Source organism: Aspergillus mulundensis (genome assembly GCF_003369625.1).
Source record: "Aspergillus mulundensis strain DSM 5745 chromosome Unknown scaffold_3, whole genome shotgun sequence".
Lineage (NCBI taxonomy): Eukaryota > Fungi > Ascomycota > Eurotiomycetes > Eurotiales > Aspergillaceae > Aspergillus > Aspergillus mulundensis.
In genome coordinates, this window is record NW_020797891.1 from 2,825,935 (window position 1) to 2,853,665 (window position 27,731).

The 27,731-nt window shown below is 45.0% G+C and overlaps 7 protein-coding genes across 7 annotated transcripts; 2 read left to right on the plus strand and 5 right to left on the minus strand.

Moving 5' to 3' along the window:
- Window positions 1–336: 336 nt before the first annotated feature.
- Window positions 337–1,180, minus strand: DSM5745_04341 (chitin deacetylase; the record flags this gene model as incomplete). The annotated part of the gene is made up of 3 exons (XM_026746357.1): window positions 337–389; window positions 441–808; window positions 879–1,180. The coding sequence occupies 3 exons, from the start codon at window positions 1,178–1,180 to the stop codon at window positions 337–339; spliced, it is 723 nt and encodes a 240-aa protein (XP_026605353.1).
- Window positions 1,181–5,049: 3,869 nt separating this feature from the next.
- Window positions 5,050–5,865, minus strand: DSM5745_04342 (uncharacterized protein; the record flags this gene model as incomplete). The annotated part of the gene is made up of 1 exon (XM_026746358.1): window positions 5,050–5,865. One exon carries the CDS (start codon window positions 5,863–5,865, stop codon window positions 5,050–5,052), a length of 816 nt encoding a protein of 271 aa, XP_026605354.1.
- Window positions 5,866–13,965: 8,100 nt separating this feature from the next.
- On the minus strand, window positions 13,966–14,448 carry DSM5745_04343 (uncharacterized protein; the record flags this gene model as incomplete). Its single annotated transcript, XM_026746359.1, has 2 exons — window positions 13,966–14,127; window positions 14,212–14,448. The coding sequence occupies 2 exons, from the start codon at window positions 14,446–14,448 to the stop codon at window positions 13,966–13,968; spliced, it is 399 nt and encodes a 132-aa protein (XP_026605355.1).
- A 1,219-nt stretch (window positions 14,449–15,667) lies between these two features.
- On the plus strand, window positions 15,668–16,255 carry DSM5745_04344 (uncharacterized protein; the record flags this gene model as incomplete). Its single annotated transcript, XM_026746360.1, has 3 exons — window positions 15,668–15,756; window positions 15,804–15,951; window positions 16,064–16,255. 3 exons carry the CDS (start codon window positions 15,668–15,670, stop codon window positions 16,253–16,255), a joined length of 429 nt encoding a protein of 142 aa, XP_026605356.1.
- A 717-nt stretch (window positions 16,256–16,972) lies between these two features.
- DSM5745_04345 (High affinity methionine permease) lies at window positions 16,973–19,145 on the minus strand (the record flags this gene model as incomplete). The annotated part of the gene is made up of 7 exons (XM_026746361.1): window positions 16,973–17,252; window positions 17,339–17,909; window positions 17,963–18,056; window positions 18,119–18,381; window positions 18,447–18,714; window positions 18,796–18,830; window positions 18,890–19,145. 7 exons carry the CDS (start codon window positions 19,143–19,145, stop codon window positions 16,973–16,975), a joined length of 1,767 nt encoding a protein of 588 aa, XP_026605357.1.
- Window positions 19,146–21,581: 2,436 nt separating this feature from the next.
- On the minus strand, window positions 21,582–22,406 carry DSM5745_04346 (putative allergen; the record flags this gene model as incomplete). Its single annotated transcript, XM_026746362.1, has 1 exon — window positions 21,582–22,406. One exon carries the CDS (start codon window positions 22,404–22,406, stop codon window positions 21,582–21,584), a length of 825 nt encoding a protein of 274 aa, XP_026605358.1.
- Window positions 22,407–25,183: 2,777 nt separating this feature from the next.
- On the plus strand, window positions 25,184–27,427 carry DSM5745_04347 (uncharacterized protein; the record flags this gene model as incomplete). The annotated part of the gene is made up of 6 exons (XM_026746363.1): window positions 25,184–25,327; window positions 25,375–25,400; window positions 25,455–25,790; window positions 25,841–26,032; window positions 26,077–27,211; window positions 27,296–27,427. 6 exons carry the CDS (start codon window positions 25,184–25,186, stop codon window positions 27,425–27,427), a joined length of 1,965 nt encoding a protein of 654 aa, XP_026605359.1.
- Between the last annotated feature and the right edge of the window lie 304 nt (window positions 27,428–27,731).

The window sequence follows — 27,731 nt, forward strand, 5'->3', positions numbered from 1 at the left end:
GAACGAACTGCTCGGAGGGTTAGGGCTCGACTCGACGGAGTAATTCAGGGGTAACCCTCCGAGACAACCCTACGCCCCTTGCTTGCGGTCCGAACTCTGCTGGGCAGGGGGGGATTGTTGGGAGAATCCGAGAAACATTGGAAGTCTTCGATTGTATCATGGCGGTCGTAAGTTGTCTACCTAGTATTACCTATTATTCCATCGCCCTGTGCATACCTAACCCGCAGTCTGCAGTATATAAGTCCGCAAGTATATAACCACGCAGCAATATGTAAAACGAAGCCGTACCAAACCGCAACTGACAATCATGCCAACTTCCAAGTCTATAATAATTCATCACCGGTACCACGCCCCCGACGCCTCCCCAAGACACTCGCCCACCGTCGTAGCTATCCAACATTAGCAATCCCCATGCAAGATCCAAGTCACGAAAAACATACCAGTCAGCCCCCTCTCCGCAACCTCCTGAAGCATGCGCTCCGCCAAACTCACCACAGTCCAATAATGGATATCATGCGAGAGCACAATACTCCCGCCGGCATTCAGCTGGTTGACGAAGTTGGCGAAACTCGTCGAGATAATCGCATCGGGGTCCTGGTTCTCGTAGTCCTTCGTATCGACACTCGCCGAGATAACCCGGTAGTCGTAGTCGCGCATCACCTGCAGGACGGCATCGTTGGTGTCGAGATACGGCGGGCGCATGTACGTTGGCGATTTGCCGAGCGCGGGGCGGACGACGTTGTCCAGCTCGGACATTTCCGAGACGATGCCGTCGTAGCCCAGGCTTGTGAGGTAGGGGTGGGTGTATCTGCGTTTCCAAGTCAATTACCAAGTCTACCCTAGTCTTGTGGATAAAGGGAAGGGGGATTTGGGCGTACGTGTGCGAGCCGACCTGGTGGCCCTCGCGGAGCATGCGTTGGAGGAGGTCTGGGTTTGAGCGCGATGCATCGCCCAGCACGAAGAAGGTGGCGCGGGCGCCGTACTGCGCCAGCAGGTCGAGCAGCTGGCCTGTATACTGCGATGGCCCGTCGTCGAAGGTCAGGGCGATTGTGCCGGGTGTTGTGCAGTAGCTGATGACCTGGCCGACCGGGGTGCGCTTCGATACAGACTCAGAGGGGGGGAGTGGGGATGCAAGGACGTGAGAGAGAGCAGCAACGAGGAGGGCGAGTGTGGAACGCATTGTCTATGTACGTGTGGGACTGAAAGTGAATGATGCACGTATTTCAAGGTTGAGAGACTGAACAACCCAGGGAGAAACGAGAAGGATATATAGCCTACATCTGTACACGGTCGAGTCATGCAAGAAGTAAACATGGCCGAGACAGAGTCAGAGGAAGGCCTGTCGCACAGATCTCTTGTCCTCAGCTCAGCCAGAATCAGGGGGCTGGTTGGCCGATAAGCCTGTGAGCTGTCGCTCGCTAGTGGCTTGCCCTATGCAGCGGCCAATAACGCAGCCTGCAGTACGAGCGGGATTTGGGCCTTGACATCAGAAGGATCGATCTGCAGCCGGCGGCTAGCCCTATTTTGTGGGCTTGCAGGGCTGCTCGCTGCTGGTTTAGCTTCTAATTGATGCACGTCAACAAGGGATGGAGACACCCGGTGTGGAGGAAACTGGAGGAAATCGAAGGATGCATTATTGATGGAAGGTGCTCTTGGTATTGATATTGCCAGACCTGTCCACTTCCCTCACTCAACAATTACCTACGTGCATGTCAACAATTTCCGGATATCCCGGACTTTCGAATAGCACCGGCGGCTGCATGCATGACATAGCCCCCCGATGAAATGGTGAACATGGCCCTATGGGCCCAGCCTTCCTGCGCCCAGTCTGATGCTGAATTCCAACATGCACCGCTCCATCCCCGCTTCCAACGGCCTCTTCCCTGTCCCGCTTCCTGATAACTACGCGATCAGCCTATGGGCGCTTAGCTGAAACGCTGGGTCGATCAGTGCGGGCTATCGGAGATGCCTACCATATCCTCCGTCTCTGCGTCAGGAGATCTGATCTCGCTCCGGTTTATGAGAATCGAGAAATCGGGAGGTTAGGGGATTGTTCTAAGCGGGCCCTTCACTGGTGAGTCGATTGCCGTGCGCCTTCGATCGGACCAGGTTCCTTTTCCAGGATTCTCTCCTGGTATGAGAAGCTGCATTGGCGACAGACTCCAAAGCTGTCTCCTGCCGGACTTTGTCGCGACAATCGAAGGGGACTGGCGGAGATACCCGACCAGGCTCAACTCTCCTTGAGATTCGGGGCCTGTCTGCTTCTCAGTACTCCTGCTGCAGTGCACTCTCCTTGTCGCCAGTCTGCCGCCTCGCCGTTACTGCCCCCAAGGCTGGGGTCGGGCATGGCAGATGGCAAATGGCATGTTGCTGGGTACCTCCATGTACCTGCCGGGTCATTGTCGTCGCCGCGCATGATCCGGTTGTCGAGGGCATCCCTGAACACCATCTGCGATAGCCATATCTTCGCACGTCAAGTTGGACGAGGCTGGAGGCGAGACCAACGGACTCTTCGGCTCTCGAGAACGACACCTCTCGAGAACGAACACCTGTTCGTTCTCTGCCCTACTGGACCAGCAAAATGCCCAGCCCGGGCGCGAAGATCAGCCGACCGTTCGATCCAACCTCAGCAAGTCTTCTTCGGCCATTGGGGGCATGGCGCAGGCTGGCATGCCTTCGTCAGGGCAATTGAGGCTGGGATGCGAAGGCTGGTGGTGGATTGAAGAACGGACCGGAAAGAGGAGACGGGCCAGTCCACGGGCGTCCACGCTGTCCGCCCTGTCTCAGTCGGAGTTGAAATGACGGTGGAAAAAGAAAAGAAGACCAACTCCTTCTGTTGCGCGAATCACGGACAGTGGACAGACTACGTACGGGCGGGATTGATGGTTGTGAGTTTATAGAACTGGACCAGATTCACCTCGGGCTTATGAACTGTTATACTCTGTTTGCTTTTAGGGCACGGTTTCGTTCCTCGCTCTATGCACAGCCAGGTCTGTTCTTGTGTCTGGGCATACTACAACCCTACCTATAGGCTGGGAAAGATAGCTGACATCGTAGTCACCTGGCCATCTATCCAAATGAACTTCCAATGAAGAGGAACACTCCAGATAGGTGGCTCTGCTACATCTCAATCAGCCGGTTAGCCTAATAGAGGTCCCAGGCGTCCTTCCCAGTGCCATATTCCCCTCACAAGCCGTGCTCGCTCGTCGCTTCAACAAACCGGTGCGTGACTCTTGCGAAGACCTGTCTTTTATTCAAGGAGAGCTGAGAGACAGCTAGTACGTCTCGCTGAGACGGGGAAACGCAGTTCAAGACCTGCCAGTTCCAGAAGGCTATCAGCTCCGTCTTTGCTTCCAAGTACCCAACGTAGTCTTCGTATTGGAACCCAGTCCGCCATTGGAATCGGACTTGTCGAAATCCATATAGGCATTAGTCTTGGTCCCACTGGATCTCTCCTCGTCTGTCTCGCCATCGTCCACCCGATCGTCCTCGGATTCCCACTGGACGCCCTTGCCATACTCTTGATATTCGTCTTCCTCCACGCCTCTGCACGTACTTGTCTCATCATCCCATTACCGCCATCCCATATCCTCGTTATAGTCATGACTGCGTAGATGGCGACCCAGACCGGGACAAGAGTTATTAAGGATCCACTCTCCAGATCGCCAATTATATTAACTCTTGAGTAATCTTAATCGCCGCACGAAAAGTTGCGCTTTGAAGGCCTTGCCCGGTCTTCGCCCCTCTTTTCCTTTTTATATCTAGATAGAATCCTCGAGGCCGTGCTAATCAACTCTAGTGAAAGTGCTCAGGCATGTCTTGTGCGTGGCAGCCCGTTTGGCCTGGGAGTGTGCAGCGGGAATCGAAACGTTTTTCTTAGAAACTAGGGTACCTTTGTACAGACCCTATGTAATGCACTCCAGTCATTAGGTACTATGGTAGAGTATGGTATAAAGCCTGCCGAACTCCGAGGTAACATAGTAGCCATGGATAATGGGTCAGTGGGACAGTTCACGGTCTATGAGTCTATGGGCATAGCACTTGTGACTCACAGCAAGTGTCAAGTGGATACCGGTCTTCCACGCAAGTCTATCAGATCCACAGATATATAACTATATATACACAGACAGACGGCCATATCTATACATGTTCTTTTTGAACTGTATATATATAAACCTTAACATACCCCCCACAACAGCCCACCCACGACGGCCACCAAGATCGCCCTAATCAGCTGCACCACAAGGAACCCCCGCCTGAACCCCTTTATCACACAATACACCCAAACAATCATGCAGCATAAAATTGCAAGCACCAACTGGCCCGGCAAGCTCACCACCATCAACCTAGCAGAGCACACCCTCCGCTCTCCAACTCGCCCGCAATCCCCTCGCACCTACCCCCATCCAATCCAACACCGCACTATGTCCACGCCCACACACGCGCCTGGTCCGCGCTCATCACGCAGCTTGACGCCTTCATCTTCGTCACCCCGCAGTATAACTGGAGTATCCCGGCCTCGCTGAAGAACGCGCTCGACTATCTGTATTATGAGTGGGAGGGCAAGGCCGCGGGGAGTGTGACGTATGGGGGGAGGGGGGTGGGAAGGCCGAAGGGCATTTGAGGGGTGTTCTTAGGGGGCTGGGGATGAGGGTTGTGGGTGTGGCGCCGGGGATTTTGGTTGGGGGGTCGGCGTTGGAGGGGTGTTTGAGGGGTGGGGGGGTTGGAGAGGTGGAGGCGTGCTGGGGTTGAGGGGGAGATTCGGCGGATGTTTGAGGAGGTTCTCCAGGACTGAACCTTATGGGAGTGGAATGGATTGGGTACGCAGGCCGGCTGATATGCATTTCCCCTCCATATAGTAAGAGAACAAGGAAAGAAGTTCAAGCATCGTTGATAGGGTTATCCACTCATGACGGAGTCACATTTCCTTCTAACGTGCTTGATATTTGCGCTGTATCAATGTTTGATGCAGAAGTTGAATTGTTCTATCATGTATAGGATGCTAAGCTGTATTACGTCGTATATAAAGTGGAAACAATCTAACAATACTCAAGTATTCCCGTTCGACGGCCGGACAAATGCACTCGGCCAGTGCAACCAAATCTCCCAGCTAGGGCCTATATAATCCTTAACAGAATCAACGATATAAGCCCCGCTATCACCAAATGTCCACATCTCCCGGTGGAGGTGTAACAGGGCACCAAAGTACGCAAGAATAATAAGCGCTTGGGGCTTTCGCTCTTCCAGGAGATCGATATACCCCGGCGGGATAACAACAGGCCAGGAAATGATCGGTCCGACCGCAGAGAATCTCGAGGGGTGCTGGCGGCTTCCATCAAAGGCACTTTGGAGATGTCCGATAGTCTCTCTGTACGTGTTCCTTACGGACATATCCACGGAGTCTGAAGAGTCCAACAACTCAATTAGAATAGCACATTCGTCACCAGAGCCAGCCGGATCCCTTGTTAGCGCGGTGCCCTCCGCCTCAAGGAGAGTCTTGAGCGGTGAATTTAGCAACAGAGGCCAGGATCGATTTGTCACTGCGCGGACGCCGCGATGCAATCTTAAAGACTGGACGAAACCATCAAGGAACGCGTCAAAACCGCCCATTCGAAAGAGGAGCTTTTCGCTGAGCATGTGGAGGGCCAGGATCGAGGAGAAGAGAAACATGGGGAGGCACGTTTCCGCGCTGAGAGCCAGATTGGCGCTGTTGCTGTTGAATTCTGTGAGCGCGTGGGTCTGGAGCTCGGCTGCGTGATGTCGGTAGAAGGTCTGCTGGAGAGGACGGACGATACTCAGGTGTAGGGCGGCGAATCCCAGAATCTCATTCATCAGGAAGGGGGCGGCCAGGATGCACTTCGTCATCTCGAGAGAGGGGGAGGTAGAAGACAGGTGGGTATGCAGACAGAAGAAGGGCAGGATATGGCTGACGAAATGGTGGAAGAGGTCGAGATGCAGCTTGTTGATTGGCGGACTGGCAGCGGTGGTCGAGCTGGCTGGAGAAGCATGTTCGACTGCAGGTGCAGTTATGCAGTTGACTCAGAGCCAGAGATATATCAAGGAAATGATTCAGAATGTATTATTGTCTATCACGCTTTCTTCCCCTTGTTATCTAACCCATATCCATTCACTCCATCACACCCCTCGCAAAACATGATCTTCATCCAGCCTTTCCCCATCCAGAATATCCCCCGGATGGTAAAAGTGAAAGACGGCCTGCACAAAAAACATCGGAACAGCATCAAAAATATACATAAATACCTCATGCTCGTACAAGAATCCCCCCGTCCCCTGAACATACTCCACAATACGAAAAACACACCTGACAATCACCAACGCAGAAACAAGAAAGAGAACATGAAGCAGCCGGCGCCATGGACCACCAGCCCAGCCGTATCCACACTCCCGCAACCGCAGCTGAAAAGCCCCAGAGACGTATAGGAAGAACCCGAAGAAAAGCAGCTGCACAACAAGACCAACGACAAGGATTTTCTGCCCAAGGCTGCGCATGCTGTTGATCGTCTGCATTCCACCGCCCGCCAGCTGCAGGAGGAAAGCCGCTACGTCTCCAATAACGAACACCTTGGTGACTTTGTGCGGACGGATGATCGAGAGATGCGGTTTGCCGATGTATCGCACGACCCGGCCGTATGTCATGTAGATTGTTGCGGCGTAGAGCGATGGCGGGAGGATGATGAGCATTGACTGCAGGATGTACGGAACGAGACTGTCCGGTTTGCGCGATGACATTAGGCGGAAGATGTATCCCAGTGTCATCACTGGGAATGGCAGAAATAAGTCTGGTTAGTCTATTATACAACCTTGAACCAGGTTCTACCTTAAGGAGGATAAACACTCACTATATGCGCCAACGAGGAAGGCCGTGAAGAACCACGTTCTGGTCCTGGCCATGTGAAGCGTGTGGAATATGGCGCTCCCGCCAAACAACAGCATTGCGAGGATGGCTCCGACGCTGCTCGGCTTGTAGGGAAAGTACCCTACCTGACCCATGGTAAATGATGTTTTTGGCGTTGATGCGTAGCAAGGGAGGGGAAGGTCGAGATAGCTTGTGTACGGCGAGGAATAAAAACAATCCAAAGAACAGATGGTGGTTCTATTATCGCGAGGCTTATAAGTGCTACACTGTAGATTTTATCCCAGGCATCGAAGTATCAGCGTGTTTTGAGACCCCATCAGGCTATCCGCGGAACGAGCAGCTTGTCATTGGTTCGTGCCTGCCGAACACGCGTACTTAGAGCATTCTGATTGGCCAATGTACAGTGCTTAAATGGAGACTATCTTTAAAGTGGACCTGGCGCTGTGGAAACTAGGAATCAAGCTTTATACTCTATGTAGAATAGATAAACACTCGAAGATTTCTTCAAGACAGTGCAACAAGGCACGTACTGGGAATTAGATGTACTGCACTGCTTGGCAATCTCATAAGAACGACGTAAGAAGATCACAAAACCCAGACGTAGGTGACAGGAAACAGATAAGAGACCTGGCCGTGTGACAGAGTGCGAGAAGACAGACTTAAACCGGCAACAACGGCGAGAAGCTTGATCTGCTGGTGGAAGTCTGCTGAACCTGCTGCGAAGACCTCATCTTCTGACCAGCACTCACTGATGACCCATCATCCCCACGGCGCAGGTAATCCGTGCAAGGTTCCAGCGCCGCCAGAGCCTCCGCATCACCAACCGCCAATATCCCAGCGGAGAGGCCAGGGAGGGTAGCAGAAACAAGCTGGTAGAGAGGCTCCGGCCCTGTAGTGCTATTCCCCCCAGTCCTTGAGGGCCCATCATTCTTCCCCGGACATCTCGTCTTCAACGCAAAATCAAAGAGCGGGAAGGACGTGATAACAGGCAGGACAGGGCGCCAGAAGCCCAACCAGACAAAATCCGCCCGGATAAACGGATGCAGAACCGACTGCAACCCCACAGAAATTGCCAGCATACCATTGCGAATCATGATCTTATAATGCGGGACCGCCACAGACGCAGTGGTGCGGAACTCCGCTGATAACAATGGATCGATAACCCGCCTTACCTGGGCCTCGGGATTCCCGATATTATTCGCATTGAACGCCCATAGCGGAAGCGCAAGGAGGCTGTGGAAATGCTGCGCTATTGAGGATGGCGCGGGTAAGGTGGATGCGTTGAAGTCCAGGAGCCAGGTTAGGGCTGCGCGGAAGCTGGGGATGTCGAGGGGGACTGGTGGATTGGGGCGCTGGAGGAGGCGGAGAGGATGCTGAGGGTTGAGCGGGCGGCGATGAAGGTTGTGCGTCGGATGTAGATGGAGAAGGTTGTTGTTAGGTTTGGGTAGAAGGGGTTGGGTCCAAGGGCGCAGGTGCCGTTTGGTGTGCCGTCCGGGCAGACGTAGACTCCTGCATTTGTAAGTTGATATAAGGTGTTATGTAATAGTTGGGTGGTTGCTTACCAGCGGCGAACGGCCCCCGAACTGCCCGGCTACCGGCGACACAGAAGCTGATATCGACGTATGTTATGTTGGCGCCTGTCGGAGCGTAGTATACTGCTCGCCCCACTGTAGCCCTTGCCTATTAACTTAATTAGCTATACCAAGTATAGCTTTACTATTATAACTTAGTTAAATATAATTTTTAAGCTTTTATTTTTTAAAGGTTATATACTTTAGGTAGCTTTTTTTATTAAAATATTATATTTATTTATGTATAACTACTTTTTTTATTATTACCTTTTTTTAAAATTTATTTACTTTAAATATTTATTAAGTTAAAATTATTTTTATATAATATTAAGATTTTTAACCGCCTAGTATAAATTTTTTAATTATTTATTTTATATAACTTTTATATTACCCTTATATATTAAGGCTGTATAAAAATTTATTTATAATATAATTAATATTATTATTATTAATTTTAATTTTTATAAAGTTATTACATGGCTTAATAATTAAAAAAATTATTATTTATGGTATAAATTTTTTAAAATTATACTTTAATTTACATTATCTTCTTTTTAGCCTATTATTATTAAAAAAGTTTTTTTTATAAGTATTTACTAGAGCGTGCTATTATTATTATTAAATATATTAATAAAAATAATTTATCTTAAGATTAGGTTACTAAGCTTATTATTTAAAATTAAATAAGTATTTAAACTTTTTAAAATATTAAAATAGAAGTAAAGTAAAAACACTAAATATAATATAATTACTTTTTATTTTTATTTTTATAATTAATATTTTATATATAATATATAAATTAAATTTTTAGCCTTTAAAGCACTATCCAAGCCTTTTACTACCTATAAAAGTTATATAACTTATTTAATACTAGGTTTTTTTTTTTAAAAAAGCTAGCAGGCGCTTAACATGATAAAATATACTAGTTAATAATTAAAATAGTTTTTTGATAAAGTTTAAAAAAATTATTATTAAATTAATAATTATCTGGACCCTTAATTAATAGGCTATATAATATTTTTTTACTATAGTAATTTTTAATTTATATAATATATAGCTTTTTATTACTTAGCTATATATAATATTTTATTAAAGTATTAATAATATTTATTTATTATTCCTATAGTATAAGCTTAATTAAATATAAATATTTAATATTATTTAATATATTACTAATATTACTAGCCGCCCTGGTTATAATAACTTTATTTTTATTAAGAATTATAGTATTATATAGTGTATATATTACTAGTTATATAATAATTATTTTTTTTTACTTATATTAAAAACCTAGTAAATACCTAATTATAAAATAAAGGTAACTTTAAAAATACTACTGCTAGCACCTGTTAAGACCATGGTAATAAATTTAAATATTATATAAAAAAAGGTAAAAAAGGCCGTGGCACCTTTATTTTTATAAATATTATATAAGTAAAAAATATTGCTACTAGTACTTTATAATAATTAATTTAAAAATTAATTTAAAATTTTTTATTAGTATTTTTACCTAATATTTTATAAGCTTTTTTAAGCGCTAATACTATTAGTATTAACTTTAACTTTATATATATAAATTTCGTGTTTAAATAATTACTAGATTTTAGTATTAATAAGCTAAATTTTTATATTAAATTAACTTATATAAATATTAAACTAGCTATTAATAATAATTAAATACTTAACTTTAGCGCCTTTTATTATATAATATACTTTAAGCATAACTTTATATTATTTAAATATATTAAAGTTTTGGTTAAAATAGTTAATAATAATAAGTTTTTTAATAAAGGCTATAATAATATTATACTAGGTATTATTAATAAGTTTAATATAAAATAAATTAAAAGTTTTTTATTAAAAAAATATTTAGTACACGCCTAGCTTAGCTTATAATTTATTATTAATTAAATAACTTATAAATAATAATATTTATATAATATTTAATTTTAATATTATTATTAAACTTATTTAATATAAATTTTTAGTTATATACGCTATTTTACTTAAATTTTATTACTATTTTTATTTAAATATTAATATTTTTTAAGGTAATTACCGCGCTTGCAAATGCCTTTATACTTAATTAAAGTATAATTTTACTTAAGGGTTTAATAGCAGCCTAAGTAAAGGTTTTTAATAAGGTAATTTTAATATATTTAGCTTACTAATAGGCTGCCCACACATTTAAAAAAAATTAAGAATTTTTTTTAATATATTATTAGCTTTAAATTATATAAAGGCCTGCTAGTTAAATAGTATAAGCTATATATTATTAATAAAAAAATAACACTTTTCTTAATAAAATAAAATTTAACTAAAAATTTTAGCTACTAGCTAAGTAATATTACATATATAAATATTTATAGGCCTATATTAATATATAAATAAATAGGTGTTTTATACTTTATTATATTTATTAATAAGGCCTTTTAGTTTTACTAGGTATTTATTATAAAAGAAAAAACTTTTAAAAAGTTCCTTTAACTTATAATTAGCTATATATAGCTAAAGTTAAAAATAAAGCATATTTATTATAATAATGCTTTAAAATATTAACTACTTAAGTTATATTATAAAAAACTATAGTATTATTTTTAATCTACCACTAAAATATTACTTAATATTAAGTTTAATTAAAATAAAAAATAATTATATTATTAAACTAGTTATATTTATTATAATAAAAAAATAACTTTTTAAGGTTTTTTTTAAAATTACCTAGTTCTTGCTATTATTTATATTTATAATTATTTTTATTATAAAATTATTAATAAAACGCCTTATAAAGTGCTTTATAATATATAACCTAATATTTTTTTAATAGCGCGCGCTAGGATATAAATACTTTTATTTTATTTTTAAAAAAATATATAAAATAAAAATTAACCCTTATATAGCCAAGGGCCGCTTTATTAAATACTTTAAAAATTTATATAAAGTTTATAATCTTAAATTAAAGTAAGTTATTATTACTTATAATATTATTTTTAAAAAGTTAAGTACTTTCTTACTATTACTTATTAATAAATATAATTTTAATATTTCACGCCTTATTACAAGCAAAGTAAATAAAAAAATTATATTTTTAAAAGTAAAAATATACACTTTCTAGCTTTAAAACTTTATTAAATTTTTAAAAAAATATTTTTATTTTTTATAATCTTATTTCTTAACCTTTTAAAGTAAATTTAAAGTAAAAAAAAACTATTTTAAAAAAACCTTTTTAATAATATTACTTATAACCTAAAGTAGCTTTAAAAATATTAATTAATTAATATTTCTTTTAATATTTATACTAAACTTTTTAGTTTAGGGGTTATATAATATAAAATCTTAATATTATTTTATTTTAAACCCCCCCCCCTTTTTTAAAAAAAAAATTAAAAATAATTAATAAAAATTATAATAGCCTAGCAAGATATACCCATGCTTTAAAAGTTAATATTTAGCACTTTTTACCCTTAAAAAGTAAGATATATTACTTAAATTACTTAAAAAAGCTAAGTTAAATTATAAAAAAGTACCTTAAATTAATAAGTATAAATAAACTTTTTTAATATATAATTTTAACTTTTTTTTTAAATTATCTTATGTGGTTTTTTATAAAATATAAGCTTGCTTTTAATAATTTTATTAATAATCTTATTTTTATAGTAAACTTTAGCAAGCTAAATAAATAAAACTTTACTTTTAAAACCTTAAATAATACTGGCTATAAGCTAAAAATATATATAAATATAGTTTTTTATTTAAAGGTAAATAAATAATATATAATTATTTATAAAAAGCTTAATAATTATTTTTTAATAACACGTGGCGTGTTATTAATTATTAAAAAAATATAACTTTTTAATTTTAAATAGGTATTTAAAATTAAGTATAATAATACTTATAAAGCTTATTTAATTATTAAAAACTTTTATTAAATTACTAGCTGTAATTATAAGATTTATAAAGTATATATAATTATAATTAAATTAATATTTTTTAAACTTTTTATTATACTAGCTACCTGTTATAGCTAGGTATTATATTTTTTTAATAATATTATTATTTTTTTATATATAAATCTTTTTAAATTTTTTTTTATTAAACTACTTTAAAATAGTAAGATTACTAGTAAATATAGCTTGCTTTTAAAAATTTTATATAACCTAAAGTAATTATTAAGAAAGTAGTATAAAATACTTACTAGCCTTTTTATCTTGCTTAAATTTATTAAAATATATATAAATTATTTAGTCTTTACCTACGGCTAAGTATCTATTTTTTTTATATAAATAATATTATACTTTTTTTTATTTATAAATAATATTATAAAAATTATTAAGATGCTTAAAGGCACCTTTAAAATTACTAATAATAAAGTACCTATTTACTTTATTAATATTAATATTTACCATGTAAATAATAGTATTTACCTTTTTTAAAAATATTATATTAAAAGTATTTTAAAGTAATTTAACCTTAAAAATTATAAAAACTTTATAACTTTATATAATTTTAAAGTTATATTATAAAAGTTTAATAGCAAGGCCTTAATAAAAAAGATTTTTTTATATTAAAAGTAAATTAATACTTTTATTTAAATTTTTATTAATACATGCTTAAATATTTCTTTTATTATTATGCTTTTATTTTATTATATAATAAATTTTTTAAAAAATTATATTATAGCCTTAACACGTGTTTTTTACTATTTTAAAATATTAAAAAATTTTATAATTTTTTATTAATATAAAGGTAAAGGCTTTATTAAATATTATAATATTAACTAGGCTAGTGTTTACGCTAATAATTATATTTTTATTTTTAAATATATTTTTAAAATAATTAATAAGCTAACTAGCTAGTTTTTTAAAAAATAATTAGCTATAGCCCTTTTATTAATAAAGTTAAAGTATATTTTTTAGGTAGTTATAACTTAAAAACTTTTATAACTTTAATTATTTTTTATTAAACTTAATATTTTATATTTTGCTTTAATATAAATACTTTTTATTAAATTAATACTTATTTATATAAATAACTAAGGTATAATTACCTTATTAAAAAATTTAAAGTTTTATACTTATATAAAGTATATAATAATTAAATATTATTTTATTTATAAAAAAATAGCTATTAATAATATTAAATTTACTTATATTAATATTAAAAATAAGCTACTAATAGCCTTATTAAACTTTTTAAGTAAGTTTAATATTTTTATTTTATTAAGTAACTTAGTATAAAATACTTTAATAAAAAAGGTAATTTTTAAATAATTTTATAATTTTTTATTTTAGCTTTTATTTTACTTATACGCAAGGGTGGCTTATTATAATATTTTACTTATTTTTTATTATTTTATATTTTGCTATTTACTTTTTATTTAAAAAATATATTTAGCTTTATTTTTTTAGTAGGGCTTTTAACAAGGGGGGTGTTAAAATATAATATACTACTTACTTTATTATAGCCCTTGCCTATTAACTTAGTTAGCTATATTAAGTATAGCTTTACTATTGTGGCCTAGCTAGATACAATCTCCAAGCTTTTATCTCCAAGAGCGCCGAACACGGTGCAGTCCTCCGCTGCAAACGAGCGTCCTCGCAGACCGGGTGCAAAGTCGAAATGAACGGACGGGGCGTCATCGATCTGGATCACAGGTGCGGAAGAGTAGTTCGTCGGTGGCTATGGAGTCGCCCCTATCAGCCCGCCTGGGAAGAGGTAAGCGTCGCAGTCGTCAATGGCACACGCGGTGGTAGGTTCGCGTACTGGGGTGCCCGCAGCGGAGTGCATGGAGATGGTGACGAGGTTATAGACAATGGCTTGGAGCGAGTACGGCACAACAGTGTACGGGGCTATTTCCTTTCTCCCCTGGAGTGACTGGACGTAGGAGCCGTTGTACCGCCCTAGACCAGCAGTAACTTGGTAGGAAAAGACGGGGTCATAGGCAATGCCCACCGGTGTATCGGCTGCAGGATGGTCAGTCGCTGTAGGTGAGGTAGGCATGAATATGTATAAATCAAACAGGATAATCCCCAATACCCACACAACGGCCGCGAGAATAATGCTTCATTATCACGTTAGCACAAGGGCATAAGACCATTGGATTAGATAGGTACCGAAACAGCGGCCACAGCTTGTCAGGAACCCTGGAGCACCGGCTAAAAAGCACATTCATAGCACCAATGGGCCCGGTCGTCGGCGACAGTCTGATGGCACCGATCGATGAGAGGCCTTTCTCTCGTCCGATAAGCGACCATTGTATGGCCTCAAATTGGGAAAACAGTAAGGAGGAGAGCAAGGCTGACTGCAGGCCTTGGGAGATACTCAGCAGAGTGAGGATGGAGCTGGCGTCGATGGTGTATCCGGCAAGGGATATGCCCAGGGTTAGAGTGGTTCGGGCGGTTCATGCTGTGAAAGCGAGGACGGCAATGGATAGATGCTCCAGCAGCAGAGGCAACCACAGCTGCGAGCAAAGATTGCGCTTTTCCAGCATGTAGTCTCGAGGTGAGAGAGGGGGAGGAGCCCTGGAGTTTGATGCTGCGGTCTGTATGAGGCCCACCACGAATATTTGTTCTGAGATGATGGGAAACCCTGGTGGTGAATCAGCCGTGTGCAGGTGAATCGCGGCGAATGAAATTGATAGATGAATATAGCAATGAGCTGGCAACGCAGAGCAGACAGGGCCTACATGAGGCTGACACATTTGTACTAGACTAGGCCAGACACGAATCAAAGTCTCCGATCAGCAGAGATAGCACCTCGCCCTGCAGTCTCTAATGGTTGACCAACAGCTATTACACAAGGCTGTGTTCTGGCCCGTTTCAGCCGCTGCGTACGCAAACCAGATGGCTGGATCGGAATAGACATGCATGAACTGAGGGGTGTAACAGGCAGAAACGGGGGGTATCACAGGCGGCAACCTGAGGTAATCACGAACCACAGGCCCATTTGCCCGCGCTCATACGAAGAGCCTCTCTAGCCTTGCAGCTTTCTATGTTAAACAGGTCAACCTGCGTCTCTGAGACAGCAAAGCCAAGTACAGATGAGTGACAAGCGCGTTGTTATCAAGCTGAATCAACCTCCTCCAAACTATCAACCATGGAATCTAAGAATGTGAGTCGTTTGAAATCGCTCAACCCATACCAAGACGCTTCTGTTTCTCCTGGTTTCCCTCCTGCACGGGGTATCAGCACTGGTCACTTCCCCACTGCCCCCGCAGACCATGTCGACCTACACGTCCTTTGACAATACATCCCAAGACCCATCCCTGAGCAGTGCATCCCCCGGACCGCCGACCGTAACTCTCACCGAGTATGTACACTCTCTCACTAATACGGCTAGCTAGCTAACAACCCTAGGGTGGTCCGAATCAATGCTACAAGCCACGACCTCTCGCACTGGACAATGATCAGCGACACTTGGACCGAACACGCGACCCTATTAGCTAATGGAGACGCTTCGAGAACAACCAAGTACGCGATCCAGATGACGGCCATTACAGATCTGGTCAGTCGTGTATGGCACCCGCCCCGATGAGACGAGTTGGGTGACCGTTGTCGGCTTTGAGGTTTTCCCTATAGAGCATCTGCTTAAGCATGGGTATGGACTCTTGGTATAGATGGTTTTGGATTGTGCTTTATCCAACTGCCTCAGACGCGGTGATGCCGTTCAGACAGCGAATCCAGACCCTGAATCCTATCTTGATTCAGACGTTTGTGGTGGAAGCCCACGTCGCCCAGAGCCCGGCTGGATCCCGAAGCCGCATGCGACCTTGAGTACCTTCTCTACCATGGTGACACCGTATGTCTGACTCGTAGCTTTTTTCCAAGACAGGTAGAGCTGACTGGAATAGGACTGCATCCGGCGACCCAACCATGTCAATCTTGACCCAAAAGGCTAGGCCTAACTACATGTGGTGTCCGTCTTAAAGTCAGAACATTCGCTTACTGCTCCAGTTGCTTTCGCTACGCACGGTGATTACCAATCTGTACTTTCTTGAGTCTTTTACGGGGCTAGTTACCATCTGCTTCCCCTTTTGATGCTTCCATGTGACGCCCGTTTGATGAATCTGCTTCTTTTCCGTATTCGCCAAGGATATGGTAGACTTCTGCTTGTTCTGCATTCTCTCCCTAGTTGTTTCTGTTCTTTACAAGTTCTTGACCCGTTAATTCATGTACTGTCTGTGTATAGCATACCGAACAACTTGTTTTGTCAGCCGTGGCTTCGATATATAGGGAGCTAGGGCTTGGATGGATCACGATTAGCCCTAAGCCCTAAGTAACCCCAGACCCTGAGTGCAGAAATTGTAATGCTGCTCTCACATCAGCCCCTGGTGTTTGCATTGAGTTGGCACTAGGTAGATATCTTCTATCGCTCAGGGTCTATTGTTTCATACCACTGTAACATCCGAGGTTACCGTGCTCCAACTGTCTACACTCAGACGACCCTAGTATCCTTTCGTTTCCCGTCGCTCATCACAAAGTCTCTCCTTTCTAGAATACGGTACCTAATTGTCCCGCGAGACATTCTACACAGTATGGTCAGTCTTATTCGATCCCTTCGCCTCAACCTGGATCTCATCGACTGACGTCTGGGACTGGGACTGCGACTCCGTCTCGGAGTCGATAAAACGACCAGCAGCATCGTGCGTGGCATCCCAGTTATCAATCTCGTCGTTTGGGACCTTGCGCAGTCGGTTACTCTGCGCCCCGTCTTCAAGGATGATAAGGTCCTGACGCAGCTGGTACCCACGCCACTTAGGGATGAAATGTGCCCAGAGGGCGTAGTAGACTGCGCACGCGAGGAGACTACACCACGACAAAACCAAAGATGTTAGTATCAGTCCATCACAACATCATAGTCGGGACGAATAAATAGCAGGGAAATCACTCACATCCCAATCCCCGTAACCGCATACGTGGCATACCAAAAGCTCACATCGCCTGCGAACTGCCCCCCATCGGGCGGATACCACGGCATAATAAGCAGATACGCCTGAACAAGGATATTAAACACGATTGCCACATGCCACGCCCTGAACTCCGGCTCCGGCAAGCGTACAGTTGCATTCCGTCTTCTCCACCGCACAACATAAATCCCCACCGCCATCGCAAGATTAAACGCGGCTGTGGGAAACGTACCCAGGTCATTAACAAATGTAAATGCATCACCTGCCGGAATCGCCAGGATCATCAGCGCGGTCGTGAACCAGATTACCGCGTACGGGCCAAGGGGTGTTCCGAAGGGTTGTGTAGATACCCAGAACTTTGTAAATGGGAGCACGCCCTGACGCCCGCATTCGCGGATGCGTCGGGAGAGTCCAACTTGCACGGCTATTATGTTGCCGAAGGAGGCGAGGGCGATGAGGAAGTTTAGGCCTCGCACTGCGGGGCCGTCGCCGAAGACTTTGCTGAAGAAGAGGCTTGCGACTGTTAGGCTGGAGGATTCGAGTTCTTCTTTGGGGACTGGGATGGTTAGTGGGGGAGTCTGAGGGGATGGGGGAGAGGGGTAGGGGTACCAGCGGCGAAGAAGGCGACATTTGCGAACAGGTAGAGGATGTAGACTGTTGTTAGGGCTGCTGTGGCGTAGAGCTTCAAGGATTTGACGGGGTTCTGTACGCTGTTAGTACCCTAGCCCTAACTTCATCGCCTGAATTAAAAGATCTTCGACGTACCTTGACTTCATTCGCGACGTTAAACGCATTATTATACCCGCCATACGAGAAGATGATGCGATACAGCGCAATCGTAAACCCATACGCCGTAGCATTCGAACTCCCAGACCACGCATCCTGGAAGTTCGCTTTCGGATTTTCGACTCGCGTATTTCCACCCAGGACAACGAAGCCAGTCACGATGACAAAAAGGAGGGTACAGATCTTCACAACGCCAACAGCGTTGCTAAACCAGTACGCGTACTTGGTGTTGAAGACCAGACCTACACATGCAAGCGTTAATCCTTGCCCTTTCACTTTAGGGCGTGCTTGGATCGTGGGAGCATACTTAACGTAGCAAGACTATAACACGCCAACGCCGTCCCCTTAATCTGCCAGTCCGTGCCTGTGTGCCCGGAGATCGCCCAGAGATAGTTCGCCATGACACTCGCATTTGCGCTTCCAAATGACAGGATCACGCTTTGCACCGCAAAAGTCGTCGGGAAGAACCATGCTGGTCGAGGGTATGCTTGCTCGAGGTATGCGACTTCGGATCCCGAGCGGCTGGGGAAGTATGCTGTGAACTCGAGGTATACGGCGCCGGAGGCGAGGCAGAGCTGTTTCTTTTAGTCTTTGGTTTGTATGGGGGGAGCGTAGGTAAGTACCAAGTATCCAAGCGTCCAATACACAAAACTCACACCGACAGAGCCAGTGCCCGCGAGAATAGATTGCGCTACACGAAGCTCAATCTCAGTCTCCGTTCATTCCAATATTAGGGCCTGAGTTACTGACGTGTAGAGTAGATCCCCGCCCCAATCATCATGGTGATATTTAGCAGCGTAATGGTCACCGGACCGACAGAGTATCCCAATGGCGAGTTATTCTCGACTGGCGCACCAGAGGCGTCTTGGTATGTTGGTGGCGCATCGTTACCTCCTTTCTCGCTGATGTATTGCACGGTGCCTGTGTGTGGTTTGTCTCGGTGCCCGTGGCCGTGGCTTGAGACGATGCTGTGGGTGCGGTCGCTAAAGGGGCGGCGCGAGGACATTGCGAATGAATGAAGGGAAACCAAGCCCTAACCTACTGTACTGGTGAGCCCTTCCGCGGAAAGGATTGCAAGGTATATTATAGGTTCAGTATGAAGCTTGTTTCCGATGAAGGGAAGACAACTGTAGCGAGAAATAAGGGTAAGCATGTATTCATTATATACTCGGCATTTCATTGCTTCTTTCGAAGCTGTCGTCTAAGTTCTCCAATTGATCGTGCCGGCGTGGAACTAAAGATGTCAACATGGGGGAGGCCGATGATACAATCAACCATCTCGTTCCCAGGTGGAGAAGAAACAAAGAAAGTGAAGCCGTTCCAACTACCCCAACGTCTTACCGTGTTTTTTCTGAGGGAGAGAATAAAATTTACGTTGTGTGTAAGGCGTTCAGTCACATACAACGTTTCGCAAACTTGACCATGAAGCATGTCAGGGTGACAATACAACCTCCTACTTTTCAGCCTGGGAAACACTGGACGCTTTCTCCCTTCCCTATTTCTCCGTTGCGGAAACTAGGTACGAGCGGCCAGTGGGGAGTGGGTCGTTTCTGTTCTCTGAGGCCATATAGATCTGACGTTTGCACGCCATAATGATGCCTTATGGTCCAAATGGCATCACGAAAAACATTGCGCCAACATCCCTGTCACTCACGTATTTAAAGCCATCATAGCTGTTCAGTATGGTGTCTGCTCTATAAGAGATATCGCGTCGTACCTTGTTCAATGCTGGTAGCATATGCTAACCTGACCATCTGATCACTTCAGCAGAACGCTTAAGTCATGGGTTTCTTTGCGGCGGAAGAAGTCTCCGCTGTGCCAAGCGCGGGTCTATAGATTGAATTTAGTCATGCATGGCTTCCAGTACTAATCATATCATAGGCGCATCATGTGCGAGGATACAAGTATGGCGAATACACCCCAACCCGGCTGTTCCTACAGGCATCATTCCCCCCTGCTTAAGGGCCGGATCAATTCGGTCTGCGTCATAGCGGTACTTTGATTCATCAGTCAGAGGACAAGTATGTAAAGAATCTGGCACTGGACAGACACACTTCCAATACCATTTTCCACATAAACCATCTCACCGGCCGCAAGAACCACGTTCTCATCATCCTGCACCCTCCTGCGTCGTCTTTCCTCAGACTGCGACTCATCTACCAAGTAACTCGTCTATCGCAGAGAAACTATCCTGAATACCATCACTATCACCATATCCTCCTCATCCAACTCAGCCCCCCCTACACACCCCCGCACGAACTCCCCAAAGAAGATCTCGTCCCGTGGTTGGCGAAGGCAATGCACAACGCCTTCGAGCACTAATCCACACACACGATCCTGATTGACGTGATTGACGTCCTGAAATTCGAGAAAACGGTATGTGGCCCCAAAGCTGTGCTGTATCTTTCTTGACATGAGGACATGAGTATCCGGAATTATGAGCGGGTGGGCCGTACGCAAGCTGTTGAAAGTGCGCTTGAAGATCGAGAGGCCTTTAGGAAGAAGCTAGGCCCTGTGCTGGAGATGTATGAGGGGAGGGGGGTGTTTACGGAGATAGAGGTTGGGTGGGCGAGTTCAGCTACTGAGGGTTTATGTCCTGAGATTGAGATGGAGAGGGCGATTGAGAGGGCTGGGCTTGTTCGGGTAAAGATAGGAAATGGGAGGATGGGGATTTGTAAGGGTACAGTGTGCTTTGGGTTTTGCTATTGCATTCTTTTGCCCATTATAATCATTTTTCGTTGATTGTCTGTTTAAATTGAATGCTTTGTTGAAACTACCATATGCATCATGCTCTCTCTATCGCAGTAGCTAACGCAATTGACAAGTGTAGTCCAGCCTAGATATACCTAAGCGTACGCCGCCAAACAAGGGAGTTTGTACTTTAGGTAACCCTAATTTTTGGGAATTATCTTGCAACTTTGTGGTCTTGAGTGAAGGGGTGCAACGAAATATATATCGGTCCTCCGCCAAGCTACCTCTCTTCATTCAACGACATAGAGTAGGTCAATGATCCTGCTACGGTCAGAACTACTGCTTTTGGCGCATAGTCCTTTAGAGTTCCCATAATCCGTGGGATGACCCTTGCTTGTGGGTGTTGTGCCATGGCGCTGGGCTCGAAGTCCAAAGGATCGAGTTGGAGGGATGCATGAATGGATAAATTTATGGGGCTGAGTCAGGTGCATAAGCTGACCATTGAATCGTGCCGAGGTTCGCCGGGACCAGGAGCCACGGGCGGCAAGATGGACGCAATCCTGACTTAACAAGCTACAGAGTCAATGGTACACCAGATTTAATCTTACGTGTAAGGAGAACCGCGCATAGCACATTTCATTCTTTTAGTCTGTATGTCAATGGAAGAAAGGCGAATATATACAGAGAATCATAAGTCCATAGCGATCATAATCATAACTCAATCAAGCATCAGTCAACTTTTCATCGAGACTTAACCCTGGTAATCGATTGTGACATCCAGCACGATCCGTCGATCCTTCTGGATATTGCCGCCGATACCGCCGACCGCAGTCTCGGCCTTAGTATACGCATTGTGCACCTTCGCAGCACCGGGCGTGATGCTCGAGCAAGTCCCGCTAACTTCCTCGCAGATCTTCATCCCCTGCACGTCCATCCCGGCGCTCTGGGGTGTGATAGCAGAGACATCGAAGCCCGACCATCCGCTATTGCCGGTACTGCCGAAATCGAATTCACCCCAGGTCGTGGCGTACCCACCGCCGGGGTCAAGGGGCATGCTGCCGCCCGCGGCCGCAGCAAAGCCACCGTTCGTGTCGTCGTCAATGGCGACGTATTTCGTTTCGCCGGCGCCGAGAGACAGCTTGAGCGCGGAGAAGCCGAACCAGCCATTCATCAGACCGGTCGGGCCGTACTTGTTGAAGAAGACGACGTCCCAAGGCTCGGAATTTTGGCCGGAGAGCTTGACGACGTATTTGTAAGACTGAGCGTCAGACTCGGAGACTTCGATCATGTTGCTGCCGTAGGGATTGCCGACGTTGCCTTTGTATGTAATGCCGGAGCCCGAGCTGGATGTTCTCCTGCCGAAGCCCGAGGTGGAGAACTGGCTGGAGGTGGATGAGGCAGATGGGAGGTCGGAAGCTGGGCCGGCGGAGGCGGGAGACGTCCCAGTGTCGGCTGGGGCGGCGGTGGTAGTGATTCTCTTCGCGATCGAGGCGTGACGCCTTTGGTGTCCTTCGTGGCGAGCGAGGGTGGTGGAGGCCACGGCTGCCAGCAGCATAAGGTACTTGGTGAGTTGCATTGTGAAGGAGTGTGCGCGTCGAGCGAGAAGTAGGTGGTCAACTCGTAGGTTACACTAGGTGGATGAGAATGGTAAGTAAGGAGTGTAGTGGTTGGGTGGAGTTATGGAGAGAGCGAAGGGGCGAACAGATGGATGCAAGTCCAATCTTTATAGCTGAGCATGGTTACTCTGCTGCCACCACTTGAGCGTTGAGATCTCGACCATGGTGTAAAGGAGGGTGGCCACCGTGGTCGAGACTCCCGTGGGACAAAGCTGCGTAAGTGATGGCTGTCGCGGTGGAGACATGTTGTTGATGGAACTGCTGGGGCAGCCGTAAGCCGATAGATGTATTGAAAAGCAGCCCCATTGGCCACATTGACAGTCGCAAGAGGTCCACCAACACTGCTGCTGAAAGTATTATTGGTGGCTATGATGCTGTACCTGAATTTAGCGCAGGACCCAATACAATTGCCCGCAAGGGCACAATTCTGGCGTCACTGGCTCAGGCGGGACTGAAACTGCCGAGATCGAGGGAAGCACGGCAGTACCTTTTTGGAGCTGCGTATCAATTATGCATTGTGCTGGACAAGTTCTAAATCGTGTGGTTGCATTGCCACATCAGCATGCTCATTTGGAAATCATTTGGAAATCATTTGGAAATCATTTGGAAATCATTTGGAAATCATCTTGGGGGAGAGTCAAAGAAAGAGCCAAGGACATCGATAAAAGGTCTGAAACAATGCCGAGGATGCCAGGAACCACGTCGGTGGGAGTCTGGACTTCGAGTCAGGGCCTATTCTTGAGAAGCCACGAGAAGTAAGTCAAAGGGCTGTCGGAATCCCGATCTTGGCCTCAGGTAGCATTGAATACGTGCGTCCAGAGGTTTGAGCCTCTGAGAATTTGTCTCCACCTCCACCAGCTTCTTGGGCTCCAGCGGTGAGACTCAGCTTTGTGCACCGAAAGATAAGAAAGATAGGCTATCTGGTTGTTCATGCATGCGCAGCTGGTAGTTATTGGCAGATCTAATTGGAACACACTGCCGTTTCCGCGGGCGCACTGACAACGAATTTGTCGTACAAAGCCGCCGCAAGGATGAAACAAGACCCTCGTGGTTCCGTTAGAAAATATAATTCGAGTCTTTGATTCTGGATTGCCAAGTTTGGAACAGGGGCGGTGCCAATCAGCAAGTATGATTCTGACCAATGCTACTGCTTTCCGCGAAGCAATTCTCAGTAATTGTCAAGTCAGACTGACTGCAAACCACGGAACACCCGAGCCAAGATAGGCCGGCCCTTGAAAGCATAGAATCATCGGCGATCGCTCTTCGAATCCTCGAGTCTCCCCACACAACAGATTGATCGGCAGCCGTGACTGACCAAGATCTTGAGCGAAGGAAGGACCGGAAAGATGTACGAGAGTCGAATTTGAAAATTTTGCGAGTGCAACGAAGCTCCCCACTGTCCCGAGTACAGGTATGTGCGCTGGCCGATGTTGCACCAGCCCCAAAGCTAGAGCCTAGGTATAGGCTCACAGGTCCGAGCTTACGTGCTAAGTTCCACTGCATTGTCTAGCGACCTTGTCGAGGAACTGTGGTCTGCCGTTGGCCCCGATTAGCGGTTTCACGACAGCTGTTGTACCTTGCGGGCGGCCACCGAGCGCCATCGATTTGTCTGAAACGAGGTTGCAGTTCGTCTCTGGGTCCCATTGATGAATAGATTAGGCCATGCTGTTTTATCATAGCAATGGGATCCTATTGGTTGAATCATGCTCTTATCGCTTCTAGAGTTCCTTCCATTGACTCGAGCACCGGCAAGTGACAAAGACCGTTGAGAAGCGAGAATAATATTTGCACCGCGGCCATTCCGAACAACGCCCGAGAAGAGGCAAAGACCCGCTCGGAGCTTTGAAAGCGCAGGGTCCGAAGCCTCTGGAACGAACCTTAATGGCAGCCCACAGTGACCCTGCCACTGGGAATCGGTGCGATGAATTGCTGTGGAGCGAGCGGCTATCCACTTCCATCCATTCAAATGCTGCGAATCTTGACCGATAGAGTGGTAGTCTGGATACTGCGTTAGGCCAGGAGCATGTGATGTCACAACTGGTGGCGGCGCTCCGAGGCAGACTTTGACAGACTTTGAGCCGACCTAGGTTCAGCACGCTCCCGCATGGCAAGGTTCATGGTAGATGAGCGAAGATGTATGATCTCGTGGCTCAGACTCTGTCTGCGGCGAGGTTTACCCGATTCTGATGTCAGGCATGAGAGCATAAGGACGTTGCATAATGGGGTTGATATCCGCCACTCTTTCGTAGGAAATGCGAAGGTTAACCCATCGGCCGCTCGATAGCCCGGTCACTCCTTGGGAAGCGACTAGGATTTTTCATTCATTGTTTGTAGACTTGCGATTTCGATGGCGTAATGGCCACGTAAAGCGAATTCGGTGCGTTGCGATTTAGACAGTGTCCTCAGCCAGCATTATTATGGTGTTATGAGTAGAAAAAGCTTCCATTCAGAACTCGAGCCATCATCGCCGACTGACTTGCTCTGCGTACTAACTTTGTTGAGAGCTCCTTCGTAATGACGTTCCCCGTCACTGTAGTCTGCAAAAAGGGAAATCATTCAGGATCGCGGTGGTGGATAGCAGGGAGCCCGAGCAGAAGCCATATCGAGAGACGGCGCGGAAGAAACCTGACAAGAGATGAGCATGAGGAGCGAATAAACTCATCAAGTAAATTGTGAGAATGACAAGAAGTGATCACAAACCACAGTCTGAACTGGTTGAGGTCGGTCGCCCGAGGTGATGAAGAAGAGGAAGGAACGTCGTTGCACTGGAGCCGAAAACACGACGCGACCCCGCAGCCGACGATCCGTCTGCAACACTGCGACATGGAGAGCAGCCAGCTACAGCAGCACCAGCAGCGTCGAAACAAGCGATCCAGAACCGGTGAGACTCATTATACTGCATTTCAATATAATCGGCTCATTTTCTAGGATGCCAAGTCTGTCGTTCCCGAAAGGTAAGCTATCCAGATTGATGACCGACGCGTCAATCAGAACTGGCTGACGGAAAGTTCCCAGGTCAAATGTGACGAGCGTCCAAACGGCTGCGCCAACTGCGAGAGAGTGTCCGTAGAGTGCCCCGGCTATGGGCGCCCGATAGTTCGACGATCTGATACTCCGAGGGCGCGGCGAACGTACCGATCTTGCGCAGATTGTCGACTGAGAAGGGTCCGATGCTCGGGTGAGCGACCAGCTTGCTCAAGATGCAGGGACAAACAGCTTCAATGCCACTATCTGGACAATTCTGAGCCGGCTTGGGCACAGCGTCTTGCAAGCACTCTCAATCCGCCCGAAATAACGAGTCCGGCATCAACGGAGGATGACCCCGATAGCTCGCCGTTGAATTGGTAATACAACTTACTCCTTTAATTGAAATGTAATTGATTTATGGACTTAGGTTGAGGTCCACTGACTTGCCGGAGAAAGCGAAAGTGGCAGTCCTGGTCAATAACTACTTCGCTCACATCCACCCGATTCGATGTTTCGCATTCCTTCACCGGCCCTCTTTTCTACAGAGGGTTGATCAGGAATTGGCACCAGAATCGAGCGCAGGAGCCTTGCTTCATATTATCTGTGCCTTGGGTGCTCAGTAAGTGTTCGCGTTCCAATCCGGAGGCTTGGCTAAATTGACAGGTTCTACGCCTTAGAATGCAGTACGACTACCCAGAGACTGTCGTCGAAATTCATATTACGATCAGGCAGCCAATGGGCCGAGAAGGCCTATGGCATGGTCCTCAAAGACCTGGACAAAATATCCGTGGATAATCTCATGGCCTCGCAGCTCCTCTATGACTATGCTTTGCGGGTGGGCAACTTCACCCAAGCGTTCATGCTAGGGGGTATCACGGCACGCATGGCTCAAGCGTTGCAAATCAACCTTGAATATTCCACCGACGTGCTTTGCTTGGAACCTGGCCTGTCCATATCTGCGCGAGAAGCTCGTCGTCGCCTAATGTGGAGTTGTTTTGTGACCGATGCGCTTCTCGGAAGCGGAGTTGATCAGCTCATGTTGATCGAGGAGAGAGACATCAAGATACAGCTCCCTTGCAACGAAAGTCGCTTTGCCCAAGAAGCTACTTGCGTTACGCGAACGCTCGATGGTGCTGTCCTAGGGTTTCTTCCACCTGAGATTGTCCCCGTCGCCCCGGACGAGAATATGGGAATCATGGCTTCCTTCATTCAACATATTCGCATTCGCAAACAGGTCCTTCGCTACATCAAGCACCTCGATAAGGCCATGTCACCGTGGCTCCCTAATTCCGAGTTCGCTATGCTAGACAAGGCCTGTTGGGATTGGTACAATTCCCTCCCAAAAAACTTGCAGTGGTCACCATCCACAATTTACGCACGAAAAGCTTCGTCCCAATTAGGCGCGCTTGTTCTTCTTCATTGCTCCCATTACCAGACATTGTGTGACTTATATCGACTTGGAGCGCCAGCGCTGTTTAAGCTGCGTTCGGCCATCGAGTTTCCGCCGGAACAGAGCGAATTTCTGCAGAAAATGCGCCTCGACTTATACGAACCAGCGAGAACCATGGCGACGATTATCAGCGAAGCCGAAACTCACGGGCCGCATGTCTTGTCCGATACCTGGCTGCCGACCATTACTTACGACAGCTCTCGCATAATGCTTTACTATCTTACTCAGCTCATTGAACCCCGCGAACAGAAAAGCAAGGACCTCGTAGTCCAAACTATTCCTTATCTCGAGAGCAAAATTCGAGCCCTCAAAGCGATGCAATCTTTGAATGCTGTCTCTGAGCGTCTCGTACGTTTCCATCAAGTAACTCAGACAAAGCCATTGCTAACGACCCTCAGTGCAACCTTGCGGAAACCATGTTGAAGCTTCTAGGCTCGGAAGTCGAAATTGCAAACCCCGGACGAAACATCGTTCCAGATGACTTGTATCCCTCAGAACCAGACGAAGCAGGGAGACAGAGCCCAACAGGAATCCCGGCTCAGAGCGCACCTGACTACGTACTGAATCCGCTGACCATCTACCGCATGGCGCGTAGAACAATCCCTGAACGACATGCCCCGGAGCGCATCGTATCTGCAAGCATCGGCCCTACACTGGATATATCCCCGCCAACGTTGACAGGGGCAGACGAATTATCGCTCTTTACATCAGATCTTGGTTGGACGTGGCAGCCAGCAGAAACTGCTATCCACTCTGGCTTCGAGCATACGAACTTGCATCCCTGGGTGGGCGGGTCATATCTACCAAATGAATTACAGGATGCGAGCGGCTGCGGACATCAATTTTCGTTCACATCGTAACACAGTGG